This window comes from Perca fluviatilis, chromosome 20, assembly GCF_010015445.1.
Source record: "Perca fluviatilis chromosome 20, GENO_Pfluv_1.0, whole genome shotgun sequence".
In the NCBI taxonomy this organism is placed as follows: domain Eukaryota; kingdom Metazoa; phylum Chordata; class Actinopteri; order Perciformes; family Percidae; genus Perca; species Perca fluviatilis.
The window spans coordinates 27,169,858-27,192,986 of record NC_053131.1 but is presented as its reverse complement, the minus strand read 5'-3'; the positions used below and the strand labels follow the sequence as shown (position 1 = coordinate 27,192,986).

Here is a 23,129-nt window from a genome sequence, read left to right as displayed (position 1 = left end):
CCAGAGGATGAAACCTGCTTACTGTGGTAATCACCTGACTTTTCCTCTAGCACCAGCACTAGTACAATACTACTGCTTAGCTTCAGATTGGCTGGTATTCTTCTAGTGATAACCTGAGAGAAGGTTGTTTTGTTGGCATATGTGGCTCAGAAGGTAGAGCAGGTTGTCACAATCACAAAGTTGGAGGTTTGATCCCCGAAGGCCAGCACCATGGCAGCCCTGCCACCATCTGTGTATGAATGTGTGGGCAAATTGTAAAACGCTTTGTGCAGTGAGATCAAAATGTGGAAAATTAAATGAGACCTTAGAGAGTATTAAATTAAATGAGACCTTAGAGAGTGTGTAGCGAATGAATCATCAACCTCGAAACCACTTTATTTATGTATATGTATTTTTTTTTAAAGATTGCATTTCAAATATTGCATATAGACAGGAAAGGGGGGAAAAGGGAGGGGATTGGGGTTGGATTCAGCCTTCATGGGGCGCACACTCTACTGGGCAAGCCAAAGGTCACCCCATGTATTTATTTATTTGATCTGACTTGCACTCCTCTCCATTCTTAATTTATTAAAACTTTTTACCTTCTTTGTGACGTACTGTAGAGCAGGATTTATGATTTGTCATGAGTTCTTGACTTGACAAGTTCAGAAGTGAGGCTTCTATGATTTCTACTAAGAGCAGTTTAAATGTAAAGTCGGTTTACCCCAAAATGTGCTGTTTTCAAGTTATTTAGTTTCATCAAATTGTACCTTTTTAAAAAGTTGCTGATAAAAAATGTAAGGCAACATTGGAAACCTGGGCAATGTTAATGAGAATAACTCTCTCTTCTCTGCAAGGTAAAAACAAAGAGAAACCAACTGGATTACTCAAAGGTAAGTCCACTTGTTCATGTTTTCCTCTTTACATAATCTGCTTCTCAGTCCTTCCAGAAAAATGCAGAGTTTTTTTGTGAAAAAAAAATGCGATGGGATATTTATGCAATTTGATGCGATGAAAATTGCGGGAACTTGCAAAAATTGCGGTTTGATGAAAAAGAGAAAAAAAAGTGATTCCCCCAACACCCTGCTTTTCAATGATGTTCATGTCGCGTAATTACGTCACTTCATAACGTTCCCATGGCAACAGGGGAAAATGGCTGCTCTTGTGTGAAATAAACGCAACATTTTTCAACTTTCTGCTAATATATATTTGACTTTTTTGCAACGCAAATGCAGGGATTATGAAATCATGCAAGCCCTGCATATTTTGCGCGGAAATCGACAATTTATGCGGCGAAAGTGCGGCGTATTTGAAAAAATTCAGCCCCCGCGTAAATATGCGGACTTTCGCTGATTATGCATTGAATTATGCGATCGCATAATCGCGTTTTTCTGGAGGGACTACCTTCTTCAGTGAGCTATGCACTCTGTACTTCACAATGTTAAACAAATGCTATGCTCTTACCCAGTGCAGCAACTTTAGTTGCCTTTGTGTTGCATTTTAGTAAAATAGGTCCACTTTTCATTGTTGTATCTTCATGTATTCACCTGGTTACTTATTGGCACGGCATCTTAACAGTCAGAGCCATCAAAGAGACACAGGACATCTTCTCACTGTAACCTATATCAAAGTTGAGAAGTGAGCTTCCCAATGTCAATGTGTGAGGGAAGAGGGGGGGCCGATAGGGGTGCAGAGGAGGGGTCTGATGGTGTTGTGGGGGTTATCTAGTCCCGTCTGAAACCGGAGCAGGAAGGATTAGTTACCGAGGCCTATTTGCGGAGGAGACACTGAGGCTCTGAGACAGTGGCATTGTGAGAGAATCTCCTTCAGCAGACCTGTCGAAAAGGGGACATGGGAAGAAGTTTGAAGGGAAGGAGAGATGAGGGGACACCAGGAGGAAAGCTGAGAGCAGGACAGAAGGAGGGATGAAATTTGGGGGAGAATAAAACGAAAGACCTTGGGCCCACGAGAGTTAAACTTTTTGCTTTGATTCAGCACAAAGATGGGAATGCACAATTAGAGGAACTTTGTGTACATCTCTGGTATCTACAAATTGTCTACATGATTTAGCATGTGCTTTCACCCCATTAACTCTGATGAATAACCACAAATGTTTACAGAAACTCCCATTTATGCTGTCCTTCTCTTAGTCATTCATTCCCAACTAGAAATATTTTTCACTAAGAATAAGAATATCTGACTACATGAAAGAAGTGAAGTCGACACAAGTTGCCGTTGCCTTGCAGCAGCTTCAACCCATTCACTGACACATAATGATCAGCCAGTAAGAAGAATCAGGTGAAAGTGCATGTAGAAGGAACAGGGTTGTGGAACTTATAAGGTTACCTAATATGCAAACAGAGAGAGAGGGGGGGATACGAAGAGATGAGGGATCACTGAGTTAATGCAGAACAAAACAAGGTTAACAAATAACATGGTGTGAAATGAGGGTCAAAATCTTTTCTACGTCTAAAAAAATAAAAAAATAAATAAAAAAAATAAAAAAAAGAAGAAGAAGAATATTTTCTGAATTTAAAAAGCAGCCACGTTTTTTTTTTTTTTTTTTTTAAATAAAGAAGGCCTACGGGGGTTTCTACCTCCAGAATTTATAAGATAAAACGCCCTCAGCAAGAAGATGTCTCAACACACCGGCAGAGAGGCACAAGGAGATGCCCAAATTCTGAATACTTAAGCTGTTGGATGGGGCTGATCTGACGTCTCTCTCTCTCTCTCTCTCTCTCTCTCTCTCTCTCTCTCTCTCTCTCTCTCTCTCTCTCTCTCTCTCTCTCTCTCTCTCTCTCTCATAGTCTGTCCCAGGCCTTGTAGACACTGACATGCAGACTTCCTTCAAATAATAACATAGTCTTACTACCTCGTGTGGTGCCAGGGGCAGCATGCAAATACATGATTGTGTTATACAATGGGTTTTTTTCTTTCATTAAAAGAAATGCTTTGCCTCTGTACAATCCAGTTACTTTAAAGTGCTCATATTATGCTCATTTGCAGGATCATAATTGTATTTAGAGGTTTTATCAGAATAGGTTTACATGGTTTAATAAAAAAAAAAAAAAAAAATTGTCGTACTGCACATTGCTGCAGCTCCTCTTTTCACCCTGTGTGTTGAGCTCTCTGTTTTAGCTACCGAGTGAGGCATCTCACTTCTGTACCATCTTTGTTCGGAGTCACACATGCGCAGTAGCTAGGTAAGGACTACTAGCCAGTCAGAAGCAGAGTATGAGGGCGTGCCACACTAGCAGCTAGGCGAGCATTATAACGTGTTACAAAGTGACGCACATTCGTCACGGAAGTAAAGGCTGGACTACAGTAGAGCGGTTTGGGGCAGTTTGTGAACAGTGTTTTCCAGACTGATCTCATTAAGTGGCGTATGTATGACACGCCAATTCGTATGCCATTTTGGCGTGTTATCAAGCAGTCCCTCCAGAAAAACGCGATTATGCGATCGCATAATTCAATGCATAATCAGTCAAAGTCCGCATATTGATGCGGGGGCCGCATTTTTTTCAAATACGCCGCACTTTCGCCGCATAAATTGCCGATTTCCGCGCAAAATATGCGGGGCTTGCATGATTTCATAATCCCCACATTTTCGTTGCAAAAAAGTCACATATATCTTAGCAGAAAGTTGAAAAATGTTGCGTTTACTTCACACAAGCGCATGAAGCCATGATGAAACCGCAGTTTTTGCAAGTTCACACAATTTCATCGCATAAAATTGCATAAATATCGCGCATATTCCATCGAATTTTTTAAGAAAATGTGCCGCATAATCAAGGATTTTTGCCCGCAACAATCCCAAAAAAAATCCTTTTTCTGGAAGGACTGATCAAGACACATAATTGCTTTTTTAGCGTATTTATCAATGCGGTTTGTTTTTTGTGTTACTAAAGCCTTTCCCAATATTATTTTCCTAAACCCAACCTGTGGTGTGTATGTTTACATCCGCTGTATACAGCGTGGACATACACGCGGATAGCTCAAAATGCGTACAGATAACACGCCACTTGGCTCTAGGAAAGTGGCGTGTATGTTTACCCAAAGTCATGATGCCAAGTTGTGTTTTCTGTTGGAGATGGTAGGTCCCTTTGGGGGGGACTTTGGGCTTTTTCACTTTGTAAACCTATAACATGCACAAAAAAAGATATATGACACAATAAAGGAAAGGGAAAAAGCCCAAAAAGCACAATATGAGCACTTTAACAGTACACTAACTTTCCCTGGCTCTCAACAGCTTGTCGTGTTGACAGCTGGATAGTAACAGGAGTGACACAAACGTGACAAACTAACGTGTGTTTTCATCCCTTGACAGCTCTTGGCAGCAGTGAAGTCGGAGAAAGGCGTGAGCTCGGCGGTGGACTTATGCTGTTACCATGGCAACAAGGCTGTGGAGGCCATCCAGGCTCTCCCCTCCTCCGAGGCTCGATCTGCCTTGGAGAACATCGCCTCCGCCATCACCAAATTTTGACCTGGACTCAAACACACACACACACACACACACACACACACACACACGAGTGTCTTTGTCTGCAGAGGCAACAGGACGAGAACCACTGAACAGTTGACACTTATGAGACAAATTAACTTCTTCTGAGCCAGGTGCTGGCTCACGTCTGGAGAAACCGCTGTGCTCTGTTGTGGATGACAGTGTGCGTCAGAAATGCAATGGCTATATCCATAAATGGTCATAATTAAAACAAGAATAAAGACCCATTTCTTCAGCATCATGTCATGCATTGTGTTGGCTTTAATACATACCCTTCCTCTCCTGTGTGGAGAAAATATAACGCCAAGCTGCATTTATAAAAAAATAAAAAAATAAAACCTGGCAGTTTATTTCCACCTTGCTTATCAGCAAAGGCACATACCAGGCAGGACGTAATTTAAGATGTTTTGAGGAATTGTTATTGTCATCCGGAAAATGTGCCATGAACGGCAAATGATGCACCAAGCAGCACTTGTTCTAACAACAATTTTTTTTAGAATTCCCCAGGTTCACCCTGCTCATGACTGCACACCTCTGATGATGCTGTAATCATAGCTGCTGGAGGTAGGGGGTGTCCGCCAAATTGAAGAGCAGCTCCAATCCAGTTATGAAAATGTCTCAAAGTCATGTTCTACCACATATGTACCTCTGCTGATAAGCACAGCTGCAAAAATGTCTTTTTCTAATGGAGTTTGGCGTGATATTGTCTCCACAGAGTGAGCAATAGCATGAATCAGGACTAATGTCATCTGTGTTGCCTTATTATGTCTGTCCCCATGCCTGTGTATGTGATCCATGTCATCCCAGGGGCGGGGAAAGGTCACACAGTCTCTCCTCTTGGCCCAGCCAGCGAGCGCATTGAAGCTCCGCCAAGCAGTAATTATTAATGAAGAGACCTGAGCAAATGGACAGGAAATGCAGAGCTATTGATTGGGCCGGCTGCCCTGCTCTAAGCCGTACAGGCTGGCGCCAGCCTGGTGGCCTGTGGTTTCCCAGCCTGCTGTCTGTGGAGGGGAGGGGGGGGGGCAGCCAAGGTGTGAAACCAGGCCACCGCTGGCAGCTGTCTGTCACATCTAGGCCACACCTGAAGGACAGAGAACAGGAGACAGCACAAGAAAAGAAAGAGGACTGAGGGTACCTGGCTAACAAAAAAGGATTCTGTTAAGTTCTAGAGAACAGCAGCACATGTTGGTACCACATCAAAACATTTGCATGAAGAAAGTTGGCGCAAGAAATGATCATGAGCTGAAACTGCCCTGTATGCAAGTAATGCTTAAGTATCTGACTTAACTAAAGCCGCCTACGCATGATAGGCGGCAAACCTGCTCTGCGCTGGCCGTTCCGTTGATTTCCTATGAGGAGAGCGGAGCCGCCCAACTAGGCGCTGCGCTACCCCTGGCGGCCAGGGGTGATTCCAGGATTTTTTATGTGGGGTGGTACGTGGGGGGGGGGACCAGTAATCAGTCGGGGGGGGGGGGCGAGGGGACGACATTTTATCAGAATACAGCATAGAAAATCTGCTTAGAAATATAGGAAATATTGGAAAGGATAGAACAACAATGTTATTCTGCTAAATAAAACATTGTTCATTTGACTTGTTTTCATTTTAAACAAATTGTATGTCTGAATACAATACACATTTACTATAGGCTCAGTCGGACACTTTTTTTAAAAACTAATTCCAGTGCTGGCTCCATGGTATCTGTATTTTGGATGGTCGTCATGGAAACATGAATTGCTCATGTGACAAGGGCGGGGGAAATTGGCAGAACAAGCAGCCAAGTGACAATAATCTGATCCTATGGAAATCACAATTGTCAGATTGACAGCACCCTAGTTTAATGGATTGGGGGTGGGGGGGCAATTATATTTTAAGGGGGGGGGGGGCGTTGCCACCCTGTGCCCCCATTCTAGCCCCGCCCCTGATGTGTTAGCGGCTTTAGATGGTGAACATGGTCAACATTATAGCTACTAAACATCAGCATGTTAGCAGTGCCAGTTCATACAATGGGAGTATTGTTATTATTTTAGACTTATTTTTAAGTCTTTTGTTTATATGTCAATCATAATTATCTGATCAATATCCTAATTGGTAAACTATTTGAAAACATGGGCCAGAGCATTAGGTTTTGGATGAAAAGTGGGATGTGGAAGAAACAGTGTTGGATTAGGGGGAAGGGAGGGGGGGGGGGGGGGGAAATGAAGATCTGAAGTGCAAAAGATGATGTGGAATAAATATTTTCAAAAGCAGGCTCCCGTCTGGTGCTGGCTTGTCTGTCCACTTCCTCTACTGTTTTGGTTTCCGCTGCTTGGGCTTCCTGGGTACAGAGAGGTACAGCGTGTGCCAGGGAAGGCCTCTGGCTCTTCATGAAATATTTATCCTCACCGTGAGGAGACATGAGGAAAGTTACATGGACCAAACAAGGAAGGAGGCTGGGGCACTGCCAGAATGACAAATATAGTTACTAAACTTTTTTTTTTCTCCAAGAGATGAGGTCTGGTCTAAGCAATAAACTGTTGCATAGACGCTCCCAGTAGAAATCAACCGGGCTCTGCAGAAGAGGATTTGATGTGCTGAGGTTTTTTTTTTTTTATTGTTTTCGACTCTAAAAGGAAAACACAGTTCTTCAAGCTAAATGTTTAATGTGGAGCAGAAAGTTTAGCCCTTTCTCTTCCCTGGCAACATTGCTACTGCCAGCATTAATCTTTTTGATATCTCCTGCGAAGCCCAAATAAAGAGCAGAGTGAGGAAGGGGAGAGAGGTCTGTTAGCTTTATGTCCCGCGCAGCAGAAACCTGACTCTGTGTTTGCTTACAGTTTCCAGTTTTGAAAGTCTTGGGTATCGTGAAAGCAAGAGTTGGCAAGACTATAAGTTTACACGCAAAACGTGGGTAACAGCGGCCCTAGTGTGCCCGGCCCAGACGATGAGTGGTGTAATTACAGCAGGGTCCAGTGGAGAGAGTCGGTCAGCAGCACAGATTCCATTACACACTCACACACGCAAACATAGCTGTGGATGCTGGGGACAGAACCACTGTCAGCCTGGGAGTTTGACAGAAAAGATGTAGTGTTCTTGGAACTGGCAAAGAAAATCGTAAATTAGGTTCAGCTAATGCCAAACATTCAACACAGTTTTTTTTTTTTTTTTCTGTGTGGTGATATTCTGTATTCTACCGTTTCTTCTCAGCAGTTTATGCGGTAACACTTTACTTGAAGGCAGGCCAGCTGACAGTCTTGCCTGGGCGCCCGGGACGAGATAAGCTTAGATGGGCCCCCGCCCAAATCTCTCCTTTTTCCTTGCTTTCCTCTCCCTTGCTCTTCCTCTCCTGTTCCTCTCCTCTCCTGTTCATCTCCTGTACCTCTCCTCTGCTCTTCCTCTCCTGGTCCTCTCCTCTCCTCTTCCTCTCCTGCTCCTCTCCTATGCTCTTCCTCTCCTATGCTCTTCCTCTCCTCTGCCTCTCCCTTCCTCTCCTCCTCACATCTCTCACTGAAATTAATGTGATCAGTCTCTGATCCATCCTGCTCAGACTCTCCCGACAGGGCAGTGGGCCCCTCCCATCTCTCTCTCTCTTCTCTCTCTCTCACGGTAGCCTGACTCTGTCCCTCCGTTGCCAGGCAGGCCCCTCCCGCATCACTCTCTCTGTCACCTGACAGCAGCTGGATCTCTCTCCTCTCTGTCTCATCCTCTCTGATGGAGCTACCAAACTCAACTCTTTCTGTAAAGAGAACGTGTTGTCTCAGGCCTTTTATACAAGCTAATGGGCGTTAACATGAGAGCTGGCCTGTTAGCTTACTATATGGCTCAAACGTTGGCTGCCCTGTTTCTTACCTTGCTCGTTGACAGTTCCAGCTTCACCGTCACCACCTTTTTAAAAAATTAAAAACTCAAGGCCTCTATTTTCTTCTCTTCCTTCCTTTTCTGGCAACGGACTTGTGCTGACGACATTTTGAGCATACTGAACTTCAAATCTACTGAAACAACATCATTTTGATACCATTTTGTGTTGGGGTTGGGGGTTCTTGACCACTATTTCAAGGACAATTAGGAAGAAAACAAATAAAAGTTTTTATGTAACTCAAATATACATATTTTTTCCACAAATAGGCCTATTTAAAAAGTTTTCAATTATTCCATAATTTAATGGGGCCCAGTTCTGGCCCCAGTTCTGGCCCTACTGTGGGCCCGGACAACAGACCGTTTGTCCCTATCGGGGCGTGCTTGAAGGTATCTACATAAGAGTGACATGACACTGTCATGACACATGAACCCTAACCATAACCATAACCATAACTCTAACCATAACCATAACTTGTCATGACAAAAACCGAATGACACTTACTAAAAGAAGCGTTATGTCATAAACGTTTATGACTTGTTTATAATGTTTATGACACGTTCATGACAGTGTCATGTCACTCTTATGTAGACACCTTCAAGTAAAGTGTAACCGTTTATTCTTGCCAGGGTTAAAAAAAAAAAAAAACAGCATTTATACCATCGGGGGATTCTGCAACTTTCTGCTGAATTATCGATCAATAACATTATTTTGATCAGGTTGACTAAAAAAGCACCGACAACTCTTGCCATTTAAAATGTAGCCTTTAAAATAAAAAATGTCATCATATACTCTCAAAATGGTACCACTTTCAAAGGATTCATTAAAAACCTTATTGATGTTTAATAAATAATTTTAAAATGTTTTATAGATCATTTATAAGAACACCTCTTGTGTTGCCAAGTTGGAAAATAAAAATACTTACACCTTTGAACTGAATGGATTATTGTTAAGTGTTGTTATTATTATTATAAAAAACTTTCTAAATGACCTATAAACATTCACAACTGCAAACCTGATGACTTATTAGAAAGTAAGAAACTCATGACACTTTAATAATACTTAAAGATACATAAGTAAATTCAAACTGATTAATTAAGCCTTTGTATTATTTACTAACCAATATTAAAACTATTAGTTGCTATGTATAAATGCTCTATAAAGTGTTTATTCAAAGATGGTACAAAATAAAATTTAAGCATAAATAGCTTCAAAAATAATAAATACATTTCTTTGTAGGTTTTGAACTGTGTATGACATGACCAGTGCTTGCTTGATAATCTTAGCCCTGCTATGATATATTTATTTATTTTCATATACGTAGATTCACCCTGCTCATTTTTGTGCACTTGCTGCTGGATTTAGTGGGTGTTTGCTAAATTAAAGAGCAGCTCCAAACCAGTTGTGAAACCGAGTAGGCTTATGTACCTTCACTGATAAGAACAGCAGTAAAACAAACTTTTTTTAAATGTAGTTTGGCCCGATATTCTCTCTACCGAGGGAGAAATGGCTTGAAACAGTCATAATGCCATCTCTTGTTGCCAAGAAACTCACTTTAAAAAGAAACATGATTGTGTTTCAATAAATAAAAATCAAATCATATTTCTAAAATGTTTCAAAGTAATCACATTTGTTTGTAGGTTTTACGGTTTAAAGCGGGCTGATTAGCTTTGCATTGCTACTTTTCAGTTCCACACTTGTATGAACATCAAATTACCACAGAGACAGAAAGGTCAGAGTCTCATATATAGCCCATGACTGTGATTATCTGTCAGTGTTGGTGAGCTAATGTTTGGCCATGGTGTTTTCCTGCCTCCCTAGTGCATGCTGGCCCATGCAGCCCCTGTTACCCTATTAGGAATAAGCCAGTTATGTAAAATGACTGAGTTGAATCTGACCGTAGAGTGATATTTGAACCTCCATTTGTCTTCTTCTGAATGGCCTATCTGTAAACACCTGCTAATATCATCATATAGCTAACGGTGATGGATGAAAATCACTCTCCTGCGATGGGAACAGTATGGCTGATTGGCCTCCTCGACACAGACGAGCATATTGGCCAAAAATGACACTTTAACGAGCTCTTCCCGGTGTTAAGTGCTGCACGCCGGCCCCTCGTTGCAAGCCGTCGCCTGGCTGACCCTGGGCCGTACTTCCCCCTGCACAGGGCCCTGCTCGCTTCATTGGCTGACAGATCAGAGTGCCATGCAAACAGCTCATTAGTCGAATAATGAGAACCACACCGGCCACACGTTGTCTTGTTATATCATCTCTGTGTCGACATACTTGTGGCTGGGGACAGAACATTGGGTGCTAGTGTGTGCATGAAATGGTCAATGATTAAGATAGAATTACGGCACTGAGAGGTCTTCTGTTCATCTCTCGCTGGCTAAAAACCTCTGTTCACCAGAGGAAACCAGTTTACCAGCTCAAGTAACCGGCTCTGCTTAATGGCAAATTAAAATGACCCCCTACTATATGGTATAGCTCCATATGATTGCCTTCTCTTATTCATCATTTCATTTTTTTTTTCACTTTCAGCTGCCACCAGCTCCAAGTTGACATATTTCACAGCAAAGCATTTTTTAAAGTTTTGACTCCACAATCTTTGAACTTCATGTCATATGATACCGTGATTATGGATGCACAGACTGTCAGCTGTAATTTGAGGATAGTTGTTGCCGGAGTGGATAAACAGCCAAAATCCCTAACATCAGAGCTTTTTTTGCACACCACTATGGTGCATACAGACGGGTTATAGTGCTGTTGGTTGTCCAATCACTGAACAAGTATGCTTTTTCTTTGCAATAAAGGAAGGTTTAATACAAAGATTTTTTCTTTTTCTTTAAATAGGTCTTAAAATCACATCACAGCCTGAAGTACAACAGAATGGAATAGTAATTGTCTTTGGTATTGCATTTACAGATCACTACCTCAATTAATAAATAGTTGCATGGAGCATCATTCGGACATCTGTAAAATCATTCCCCAGGTATATTTCAAGGAGACAATCAATAACACAATATAAAATACAACAAATATAAATTATAATGTAAGAATAGTGTGTGGTTTGGGAACTGCTGCCGAGTTGTTAACGATAAAATCATCTTCGTAATTTCTGCTCCATGGTCTAGTATCTGTATTTGGAGTCTGTGCCATTGAAACTGTTGATATCCTCCTGGTTTACATACAGCCCAGAAGCAGCAGACAGGTATGATCAGACCATATTCTCTTATTGTTCCAGTCTCTTTCCACTTGAGGGCGATGTTGCCCACATAATGTGGGCTCTGTAGTTCAAGTGAACAGAGATTGAACCTGGCATGAGAGGTATCACTCCTACCTGCTTCTGTTTTTTCTTTACTAAATAACTTTTATGATTAGAGACTGTATAAAACTAAGGCAGTCACTTATGGGACTGTCAGCTCTAAATTTATACAAATACATACTTAAAAGGATATAAACATAAAATATTAACAAAGTCTTGTGTTAACCCCCAATACTTTTTTGAAACTTAAATATGTAGTTAGGATTTGTTTTTGTCTGTGTGTGTGTTTGCAATACTCCTGTTTTGCACATATGCTGATGTCCAATAACGACTTTTGGTGACAAGCCTTAAATAACTTTTAAAAAACGCATTATTAATTTATATTGCTCCAGGTGTCACTGTCATAATCACCATAATGTTAAATCGAGGGTTGCTTTACTCCACTACTCAGCACCAGTAACTACCACTAGATGGATAGATACACCAATAGAGACTCTATAGAATAGAATAGAATAGTATAGTTACTAAGGAAAGGAAATATCCAATCGTCTACATCTTATACAATTATGGAAGAGTATTCAGATCATTTAAGTAAAAGTACAACTCTGTAAAAGTACTCTTATACAAGTAAAAGTATTGCGCTCAAAGCACTCAAGTATTACAATTTACATAAAGTATAAAAACAGAAAAGTACACATGATTTTGTTAAAATGGCCTCTGTCAGAGTTTTATACATATATATATGCATATTATATGCATATTAGATAACTATTACTGGTGCATTAAACAACATTTTAATGTTTAAGTTGGCCAAGGAGGAGCTGATTCTAGCTTTTTTATATAATGTGGGTGGTTTAATTTACTGTATAACAATTCATCAAATTGCATATGCCTAATATATTATAAATTTAAAAATCTTAATCTGCAAAGTACCTGCAGCTGTCAGATAAAGGTGAGTGGAGTAAAAACATTACATTAGTGAAGTAGAGGTGTAAAGTACCATTATATCACAAATTATGGGTAAAGTACAAATAACTCAGAATTGTAGGCTACTTAAGTAAAGTAGCCACTCGAATAAACCACTGATTCTACTTAAGTTACCATGCACTGTTACTTTCCACCACTGCTTTTATATGGTGTATACACAATAAACAGGCCAATACATTTCTAGGAAATTAGATAAAGGGGAAAATGATGCAAAAAAAATGCATATGCAGCTAAGCTAAGAAGTCATAACACATACATAGGTAAAAGGGTCTAGCTGACCCAGTCAACTCACGTGAGGCTCAACATAATGACAGCTGTAAATAAACAGTGCAGCACTGTGTTTTGGATATAATAATATCAGTTTAACGGCAATGTTGTTATACATTTATTTTACATTTACATTTATAACTTTTGTGCATTTTGGTTTATTTTTTTTTTCCACCCCTCTGTCACAGCTGTGCGGAAGTGACACAGCAGACGCGCGCCCCGTCACGTCACGCGAGAAAGCGCAGAAGCCGAGCGAGAAAGATATCATCAACAACAAGAACAACAGTTAGCTGCAAATATACCGCTGGGGTAGCGAGCAGACATGTCCAACACATCGTTAACAGTCCTAAAGGATTGCATGGACTCGTAAAGGTGAGCTCAAACCGCCGGTCACGCGCGTTTACCGTTAATTTAACAAGAGTCAGCAGGAGGGGTGGGTAGGTAGGAGCGGGGGGGGGGCGAAGACTCGTCCACGCAAACATAGCCGCGTCATTAAAATTCACAAACAAAATGTTGCACTACTAAAGCAACGCCGTGCAAATTTGTATTCCTGAAGACCCCGTATTTGCTGTTAAAATGACAAGTTTGTGACGGGGCTTTGGAAAGAGTTGCATTCACAACATTTGTCTTGTGTTTTGGTTCAAGGGTTCATGGGCGGAAGAATGAGGAAGTAGCTGGTTAATAAAGGCTGGAGGAGAGCTAGGCATTGAGCTAGGAGGCAACTAGAGTACGGTGGCATGCCCCATTAGAGTCTCTGGCAATAATGTACCTTAGTTGTCCTTTGTAAAATAAAATGAGTTGGCATATTACAACAGATTTTATATCGGTCTAAACTGCTTGGCAGCACGCAAGCTTTAAGCAGCATACCAGTTTAATGTGTTCCGCTGCAGCTGATCACATGCGCCTGTCATAACGGTAGCAAACCAGCTACCACATGTTTATATGATAACTAAAAATGAATGGTTTGGAATTTAGAACTGTGTTCACACACTATCGTTTGAAAGGTACAGTATGTATGTGTTATACTTGTTGGAATCGATCAAGCATTGCATTTAAACAGTTTTTGATCCAGTATAGGCTATAATTCCAACTTCTTCTTGCTTGATGGAATTTAAGTAGTTGGGTTCTGGAAAGGTCTGTCACCTACTGAAACTTCAACTTCAGTTTATTTAAAGTGCACATTACCCAGAAAGTTTCTGTACACTTTACAAGTCAGGAAAAACATCAGAAGAGAGGAAAAAACATGTAAACACACACACACACACACACACACACACACACACACACACACACACACACACACACACACACACACACACACACACACACACACACACACACACACACACACAGACAGTACATAGATAATAATGTCACCATGCAACAACAAAGTTTAAATTAGTAACCGTCATTTTAAAAATATAGATGCTGCAACTAACAATTATTTTATATTAATTAATGTACCATTTATATTCGGGATGAAGCATTTGGTCTATAAAATGTAAGCAAATAGTGAAAATGCCCAACAAAAGATCCCAAACCCCATTGTGATGTCTTCAAATGTCTTGTTTTGTCAGACCAACAGTCTAAACCCCAAAGGTTATCAGCTTACACTCATAGAAGACTAAGAAAGGCAGAAAATATTCACAATTGAGAAGCTGGAACTGGTTAATTTTTGCTTTAATATGTAAAAAGCAATACTGAAGCAATTCATTGACAATACAAATTGTTGGGGACTTTATATGCTTGTGATTTATTTTTCCAGGCTATGAATTCCCCTGAGCATGGAGAAGTTTCAGATGAAGCGATGCCTGAGAAAGGTAACATATGCAACCTATATGCGTGTACCTGCAACAGTAGAAATTCCTGCTAACTTGTTTTAAATAAAAAAAAAAAATTTAATAAAAAAGGTGTTGGGAGTATAGAAAAGCTACACTCATTTCTTCCAATAATCACCATTTGTCATCAAGCTTAAAAACCATAAACACATTAACACCGGAATTTTTAGATAATATATGTAGGTCAGATGCATCTTTTAAAAAAAGAAAGAAAAGAAGGCTAATCTTGAGATATTGTTTGTTTTTTAAATATCGTGACTATTAAACTTTCATGTGTATTTATTAAATGTGTATTTATAAATGTGAACCAGAAAGCAAATGCTTTAACAAAGAAAACGTGAATCTCTCCGTATTTGCAGAACACAAGCATGTCCAGGACGTTAAGGAGGAATCGGAGGACTTTGCTATTTGTGAGCCACCTGAAGGACTCGGAGCAGGATCTCCTGGAGCCACTGAGGCTGGTAAACGGCCATCTGCAGAGATAGGCCCTTACACAAACCAGTCCACCAGCAGCAAGAGAGCCAGAGTCTCTGGTGAGGTAAGCTAACCCAATTATATAGCCTGATAGTGTTGTGGGCGGGACATTAAGTCGGGCTCAGCAACGTGACATCATGACTTCGAGTAAACATACACGGCACTTTCTAAAGCCAAGTGGTGTGTTGTCAGTACGCATTTTGAGCTATCCGCGTGTATCACTACGCTGCCTATATGTCTACGCCGTATACAGCACATTGCATTTTCAGCTATCCGCAGGTTTGTCCACGCCGTATTGAGAATTAGGACATACTTCATGATAGCTTGCTGTCACGTGATGATTTGGGAGGTGTCTGAGCCAGCCCACCATTTTGGGATCCTACGCTATCGGTTGGCAGGGGCAACAGTGTAAGAGCAACACAGAGACTGAGCAGGAAAGACGGCTCGAGGAATTAGCATCGGGCGAACGGGTTGGGTTTAGGAAAACAATAACGGGACGCGGGACAACAACGGCACGGTTGGGTTTAGGAAACGTGACATGCGGGACACGATCCCCCGGCCTCCTGGGTGAAAAGGTCCTGTGTTGTTTGACCCATCCACCACCCCAACCAGCCTCCCAATGCAGATTTTCGTCCTTTCATACTACTCACCACGGCGTAAATTGACACGCAATCGCAAGGTAATGTAAGTCAATGGAGGCCAAACGGCGCTGATAAACACGCTAAAAAGAGATTATGTGTCTTGATAACACGCCAAAATGGCATACAAATTGCCGTGTCATACATACGCCACTTCTTGAGATCAGTCTGGACTCGGGGAAACCGAAGCAGAGGGACAGCCACAGAGCTGTAGCGGAGCCAAAGTAATGAACCTTTTTAATTAACTTTATCGGTTATCAAGCAAATAAAACGCCAATACACATAATCTGCAAACTGCCCAAAAAAACGGACCGATAATCGTCCAGGGCCAATAATCGGTCTATTCCTATTGCATATCCTACTTGTTGTTTAGGATCAAGGTGTCTCTTACAGTATGTGTGCTTTCACTCTGTCTAGATGAGGTGCCACTTGATAGACGAGAGCAGCAGACATGAGCCTCTTTGCCTCACCACAACTGGAGAGCGGAGAAATTACGTCCAGCAGAAACCCAGAGTCTCCCACAGAAAGCCTCTCTTCAGCATCTCCCACAGGATCTCCGAGAAGAGGCACACACCAAACCTGGAGCAGCAGGCCAGTCATGGTGCCGGGAGCCAGTTCCACTACAGCAGCATCCTCTCATCCAAGCTCCAAAGTTCAGAGGAAAATGGCCCATTGGAGACCCTTCCCACCATAGACGCTTTAGGCCAAGCTTCGTCAACAGACTCTAGCCTTTATCCGCTGATTGAGAAAATGTTTCTCATTCTCAATACCCTCAATTCAAGCATGACACAACTGCATAGCAAAGTCGACTCGTTAACCCTTGAAGTCATGCGAATAAAGAAGCAGCTCAAGCCAGCTGAGATGGAGACGGAGTTCCAGCCTCCTCCTGAATATCTGCTATCGAGTGCTGAGTTGAATCAGCTGATGGAGCAGACTTCCAGCGCTGGGGAGCTTGGCTGTCGGCTGCTGGTGCACCTCTTCCCAGAGCTGTTCAAAGCCAGGGAGTGCTCTCATGAATGCATGGCAAGCAAGAGAACACTGGAGTCTCTACATCTGCAGCTGATAAGGAACTATGTTGAGGTATGCTACCCTTCGGTCAAGAACAACAGCGTCTGGCAGGAAGAATGCCTCCTCCAGATTAACGACTTGTTTAATCGCTTTTGGGCGCAGAGGGACATGGAGAGTGCTCGACTGCTCAGGAAGCAGACAATCACAGGTGCCGGGATAAAGACTGAGCATCCTCAAACCTATCGCTTCATCAATGAGCAGGGCCAGGAGGAGCATATCTCTTTAGATAACCAGCAAAGCAGCCTGGCTGTGGCAGACCTTACTTTCAATACACTAGCCACAGAGGAGCTGGATGAGTTCTCCTCACCTGAGGACTTTGTTATTTTTCTTATGCACCGTCTCTTCCCGGAGGTTTTCGAAGAGGGGAAAATGCCAGAAGGCTCCAGCAGTTTCAGTAGTGTGGGGCAGCTGATTCTGGACTCTGACAAGATGGAAATAATAAGAAGGTACATGGAAGCTAATTTTCCAAATGTGCCCGAGGACAGCTGGCTTCAGGTGTGCATTCAGCACATGGAGGATGCACTCGAGGGTCCTCACAGTAATGGCAATGGGAGCGAACCTGACAACATCAACGACGAGGGCTACGACCTGGCCAGCCTTCCTGAGGATGTTTCTATTATTAGGGTTCCAGAGGTGGGTGATGATGAAAGGCCCAGTCGCAAGTCCAAAAAGTCGCTGCTTACACCTGTGGATTTTGACAATCTGGAGATTCCTGTGCCTGACTTTACTGTTCCCCAGGAGTACCTCTTGTCCAGGGAGCAGCTGAAGAGCAACTATGAATGTAGCTTGTCCATTGGGAACTTTGCTTCTCGGCTGCTGGTGCTGATGTTCCCTGAACTCTTCACCCACGACAACGCACGGAAGCAGTACAACTGCAGCGGTTCTCTTGGGAAAAAACAGCTCGACCCTGTTCGTGTCAATCTGATCCGTCACTACGTGCAGTTAGTCTACTCTCGGGCCAAGAACGACAGAGTGTGGATGTTGGAATTCGTGGGCAAGCTTGACGAGAGATGCAGGAGACGTGACACGGAGCAGAGGAGATCCTACCTGCAGCAACGCAAAGTGTACGGTCAAGAGTCAGAGCAGGACTTTATTTGCCAGCTGAACCAGCTCAATCCAGACGGCATGAGGGAGGATCCAGATATGCCCTCTTTACCTCCTGAGAAAAGTAGCAAAGACTTCTGTAAAATTCCCCTGGATGAACTGACTGTATCCAAGCCTGACTTCCCCGTACCTTCTATCTACCTGCTCTCGGACACCGAGGTACGGGAAATCGTCCAGCAGAGTCTGTCTGTTGGGAACTTTGCCGCCCGCCTGTTGGTGCGCCTCTTCCCTGAGCTCTTCACCCAGGAGAACCTGCGGCTGCAGTACAACCATTCAGGGGCCTGCAACAAGAAGCAGCTCGACCCTGTCCGCCTCAGACTGATCCGTCACTACGTGGAAGCAGTGTATCCTGTGGATAAGATGGAGGAGGTGTGGCACTATGAATGTGTGCCAAGCATCGACGAACGCTGCCGGCGCCCCAATCGTAAGAAGTGTGACATTCTTAAGAAGGCCAAGAGGTCAAGCGCTGTGTCCTAGTTACAATGCTTTTCAGTTAGGCAACACCTGTTGAAATAAATATAATTGCACAGTATATAAGCTGAAACCGCATTGTTTTCATAATGTCCTATGTAGGATGAAGCCAAGCTGTTTTGAGTTTCTTCAATACTATTCTTGTCATATTTTACCTTTTGACTACAGCAGTAGATGCTGTAGTTTATGTAGTCTTATTAATGTTGGATCAAGAGTTAAAACTGCTTCTATTTATAAGCCAAACCTGTCGTAGTTTATCTAACATACTTTGTTTATAATGTTGTAGCCTTAAAAAAAAAAACATAACAATGAAAGTAGCTAATAGCATAGATGATATATTTGCTCTATGGATAAAAATGAATCACAATCACAAGGATGTGATATATTTCCATTTCAGTTACTGATGTAGCATTGTGCCACCACTGTTTTAATAACAATGTGCTTATGTTAAGCCTTCTTATAGAAGTTTATATTGTAAAGACAATTTAACATGACAATGGATCATGATAACCTATTTCTAATAAAATCACAATTATAAGTACGACTTATGATTGGACTCTTTTGCACAATGGCACTAAACTGTTCCGGTTGAAGTATCTAACTTGTATCTAAGTTCTGTACAACACAAGTAAGTTAAGTACGTATAGTTATACTAGTTCTTTAACTAAAAAGTTATTAGGAGTAGCCAAACATAGCACAAAGTTAATGATTCAGATGAAAAACTTGCAAGAAAATGCCAGGAGCCCTTTATCAGCCAACGCATTAGGACACAATCTCAATTTGATCAACTTGTGCGCGACCTTTATGTGGGGGGAGGTCTCACAGTGTATCGGGGAAAGGTCAACATTAAAAATCTTTCTCCCAACTGCTTAGAGGGATAGTTCAGATATTTTGAAGTGGGGTTTTAGGAGGTACTTATCCATAGTCAGTATAGTGTATTAGCTACGGCTCTTTAATTTCCACCAAAGTCTCTCTCTCTCTCTCTCTCATCTCCAAAGTAAAAGGCTTTCCATCATTGCTGTCCTAATCAACTCATTATCACTTATTTTCTTGTACTTGTCTTCCACAAACCGCTGAAAGTCTGACCCAAACAGCTGATCTGGGGCGGAATACAGGGCTTTGCACAGTTGCGTTTATGCATAGGAATACGGAAGTTACACGGAAAAATGTATGTAAATGTGAGAAAATGCAGTGCCAAAGGATAGGCTGTCTGACAGCAAGGTAAAATAATGAAAATATGGCGTAGACTAAAACTAAATTTTTTTTTTTTAGGTGGCTAAATACGTTTTTACTACTGCTCCTGTCCACAGCAGTACATTGCTTTGCTTCTGTGTCAGTCCTCCTGCCTGCTTCTCCAAACTGTAGGTAATACACTATGGATAAGTACCTCATACAACCCCACTTCAAAATGTCCAATCCATCCCTTTAATGTCTACAACTGAAAACTGTTAACCTTTACATTACTGCTTTGTAAACCATACGAGAGCCAACTTTTTGGAGACCATTCAAATGCCACTCATTTGATGGCATTCATTTCTGCAACTATTGTCGCCTTCAATGGCAAATGGTATTACTGTCTTTTTCAAGTTCATGGTTTAAAGGCATCATCTTTGGAAAGCTCTATACATTTCCAGCGCCTTATGGCAACTTTGTACTTTTCGGTGGTACTGGATTCACCAAAAACCCTTTGGAGGATGACTCTCATCAGAGTAACAGTGTTTTTTTCTCGGTTTTCAGACAGGACCAGGTCCAAGGTGTCCCCAACTTTTACCTAAAAAAAAAAAAAAAAAAAAGCATGAACAAAATACAAGTAATGAGAAATGAGGAAGACACAAGTGGAAAAGTGTAGGAATGTGTTACTTGTATTTAAACATCACTCACCGTTTTACTTTTCTTGATGAGTTTCTGTCCATTTAGCCTGAGCTTGTTGTTATAGAAGGCATCCTCAATTTTACTGTTAGAAGACAAAAGACAGTTAGTCTATACTCCTATTGGAAAAAGGAAAGGGTTTTTAAGGCCCTGCTGTTTACAAGTTACATTTGAACATGTTTATGCAACAAAAATCCCCCAAACCCTATCAATAATTCCTGTGATACTGGAACGCCACTGATAACATGGGAAACTAAAACCATGACAAACAACAAATATGTTGTACAAAAAAACTGGTTGATATCCATTTGTTTGAAAAAACTGATTGGGAATTTATCAGTCTAGCCTCCATTTCTTTACATTTAGCCAGCTATAAAGAAAAAAAATAAAATAAATGGTATTCAAATCTGTGAGAGCAGCAAACAGGAAGTGGCTTACTTGCGTGCCATGTCCAGGCCAACTTTCATGATGACATCATAGCGAAAAGACTGCACATATTTCTCCATGTCTTTATAGTCCCTTGGTAGATTTGGGTTCTCATCCACCTCATCTTCATAATCACTGTCCTCGGGGTCTTTTTTATCCTCCTCCTCCTCCTCATCTTCCTCCTCATCCGCCTGTGCTGTCCTAGCAGCACCTTTCTTCTTGTTGCTTTTAAACCTCAGATGATGAACAGACCAGCCCCTGACAGCATCTCTGCCACGGAGAGCAGGCCTGTGACAGCCAAGGGCGGGGAAAGCCGAGCAGCCCCACAGCTGGCGTGTGTGGATGGTCCTGGGACACCATTCAGTCTGCCCCAGTGCATATCCAGCAGCCAGAAGATGGCGGGGGTTCAACCTTCCTAGCTGCCTCATGGCAAGTGCCTGCACCACCAAACTCTGCATGTTGGCACTCCACCCAGTCACTAGAAAAACAGGGACGTTAGAAAGCATTTCTACTAAAATACTAGGGCTGTGCTCGATTGAAGAAATTCTTAGTCGACTAACACTCATTCAATTGTATCGACTAATTGATTTAATAGACAGATCTGTAAATCTGAGTTTCTCCGCAAAGAGTCATGCAAAAGCACCACTTTAATTCTTGTGTTTACCAGAGATGTGCTCGTACGTTTCTTGGAAATAAGTCATTCAGCATGAAAAAAGCATAAAACATGACTAATGGACTAAAGAAATCTAAGTTGACTAAGACCAAAACGACCGATTAGTCGACTAATCGACTAAGAGGGAGCAGCCCTATAAAATACTGATTTCGCTGTGACAAAACTGAAGTATAAAAGTCATTATGTCCGGATTGTGGTATCAACAATATCAGTTACATTAAATTCATTAAAATTAAAAACATGCATTCAGCGTAAAGCACGTGTCAAACTCAAGGCCCGGGGGCCAAATCTGGCCCCTTGCAAATTTTGATCCGGCCCGCATATCAATTTAAGTTCACAGCAAATTTTGGCCCGACTAGTTGTTCACCACACCGAAAAAAAATGAGGAAACTGCTTTTCATACTGCAATTATGCGACACTGCCGTTCAGAATTTGACAGATTTGCCGACTTTGAGACTCAGAATTCCCCACAGAAGGCTGTGAAACAGGTTGTGGTGAGTCGCCCGGGTGGCAGCTGCTTTTAAAAATGTAATGTTTGTTTTTCATAACTTGCTAAATTCTACGATGGCTAAGAAACTTTTTTGTTGACTTTTTTTTTAGGGTTTTATGTCGACCAAACTGTATGGGAGAAAGCTATATGAGACAATCAATGATACAAAGTTGATTGACTTTTTTTGTTAAATAAAAGCATGTCAATAAAACTCAACATGTCTTGCCCTTATTGTGATTGTCATTTCCAGTGTGGCCCTTTGTGACACTGAGTTTGACCCCCCCTGGCGTAAAGAGTCAAGGCTTAAGAGTAACTGACTAAACTATTGTCATCAGGAGTCTAGATGTTGTAAAATTTCTTAAAATCATTCCTCAACTTCTGTTTACAAGGTCAAGAATAAACTGTCAAGACCAATATTTTAGACTTGCTTTCCCATAACGTCATATTTTAAACTACAGTTTCACTATTCATACAAATAGTTGCGTTACGTAATTAGATAAATGTGAAGTATTTTCTTCACATTTTGCTAGAGCACCTATGTAAAGAGTAAGGTGAAACTAATTGGATTATAAAGTCCGCAACACTCTCCAACAAAATCGAAATTTACCTTCAAAGTAAAAGCCTAATTTTATTTCTAGCCCCGGTTTGTGTCGCTCGTGTAACAACAGATGTTTTATTTAAGAAAATAAACTAATTCTTCTGTAAAACAATGACAGCACGAGGGGCACAAACTTTATCTTGACTATTAATTCTGAATTGCGTCTGTGGATTATCCGGAAGTGTTTTTTCGTTTTTTTTTAACGCCACCATTTTTATTGGCACCATGACTGACAACAAACATTTATGAAAGGTAGCGCTTTACCAGTGGAGGAATTTCATACTTTGTCTTTTAATATTAGCTGCTGTTTGTGTACCTTTATGCAAAGGATGCCTCTGCTTGATTGAGCTTGACATTGTTCAGCTTGAAGTTGAAACTGAGCCGAAGCTGATAACGTTTCGGCTAACTAGCTTTACTTTTCTTCGGTAAACTCGTGGAGTCATTACTTCAGTCCATGCGCAACACACCACGAGCTCGCTAACCAATGAATGCTACAGGCTGTTTTAATTTGTTGCTAAATGCTAACAATGAATTTGCTAACATGCGATAAGTAATTGGTAGTCCACTCACCTATGGAATAACCTTTCATAGCTTGTTACCATACATACAGTACTTCGTCGGCACAGCTGACTTTAATGTGACCAC

General features: G+C 41.6%; 3 protein-coding genes across 5 annotated transcripts in view; 2 read left to right on the top strand and 1 right to left on the bottom strand.

Moving 5' to 3' along the window:
* Positions 1-4,721, top strand: part of pdss2 (prenyl (decaprenyl) diphosphate synthase, subunit 2) — a 37,224-nt gene extending 32,503 nt beyond the window's left edge. The window contains exons 7-8 of the mRNA XM_039786710.1: positions 837-872; positions 4,307-4,721. Of these exons, the coding sequence (XP_039642644.1) occupies positions 837-872; positions 4,307-4,462 (192 nt within the window). The 3' untranslated portion in view covers positions 4,463-4,721. The remainder of the gene's footprint in view (positions 1-836; positions 873-4,306) is intronic.
* Positions 4,722-13,048: 8,327 nt separating this feature from the next.
* On the top strand, positions 13,049-18,966 carry bend3 (BEN domain containing 3). Of its 2 annotated transcripts, XM_039786017.1 has the most exons (4): positions 13,049-13,207; positions 14,601-14,655; positions 15,033-15,211; positions 16,203-18,966. In XM_039786017.1, the coding sequence occupies exons 2-4, from the start codon at positions 14,604-14,606 to the stop codon at positions 18,432-18,434; spliced, it is 2,463 nt and encodes an 820-aa protein (XP_039641951.1). In that variant the 5' UTR covers positions 13,049-13,207; positions 14,601-14,603; the 3' UTR covers positions 18,435-18,966. The 2 variants fall into 2 exon arrangements, with proteins under 2 accessions (XP_039641951.1, XP_039641952.1); XM_039786018.1 differs by lacking the exons at positions 13,049-13,207; positions 14,601-14,655 and having other exon boundaries at positions 15,089-15,206.
* A 276-nt stretch (positions 18,967-19,242) lies between these two features.
* mtres1 (mitochondrial transcription rescue factor 1) lies at positions 19,243-23,129 on the bottom strand. 2 transcript variants are annotated; one of them, XM_039786021.1, is made up of 4 exons: positions 23,055-23,129; positions 20,736-21,201; positions 20,310-20,382; positions 19,243-20,199 (listed from the first exon to the last, which is right to left on the bottom strand). In XM_039786021.1, exons 1-4 carry the CDS (start codon positions 23,071-23,073, stop codon positions 20,017-20,019), a joined length of 741 nt encoding a protein of 246 aa, XP_039641955.1. In that variant the 5' UTR covers positions 23,074-23,129; the 3' UTR covers positions 19,243-20,016. The 2 variants fall into 2 exon arrangements, with proteins under 2 accessions (XP_039641955.1, XP_039641954.1); XM_039786020.1 differs by lacking the exon at positions 23,055-23,129 and adding an exon at positions 22,801-23,043.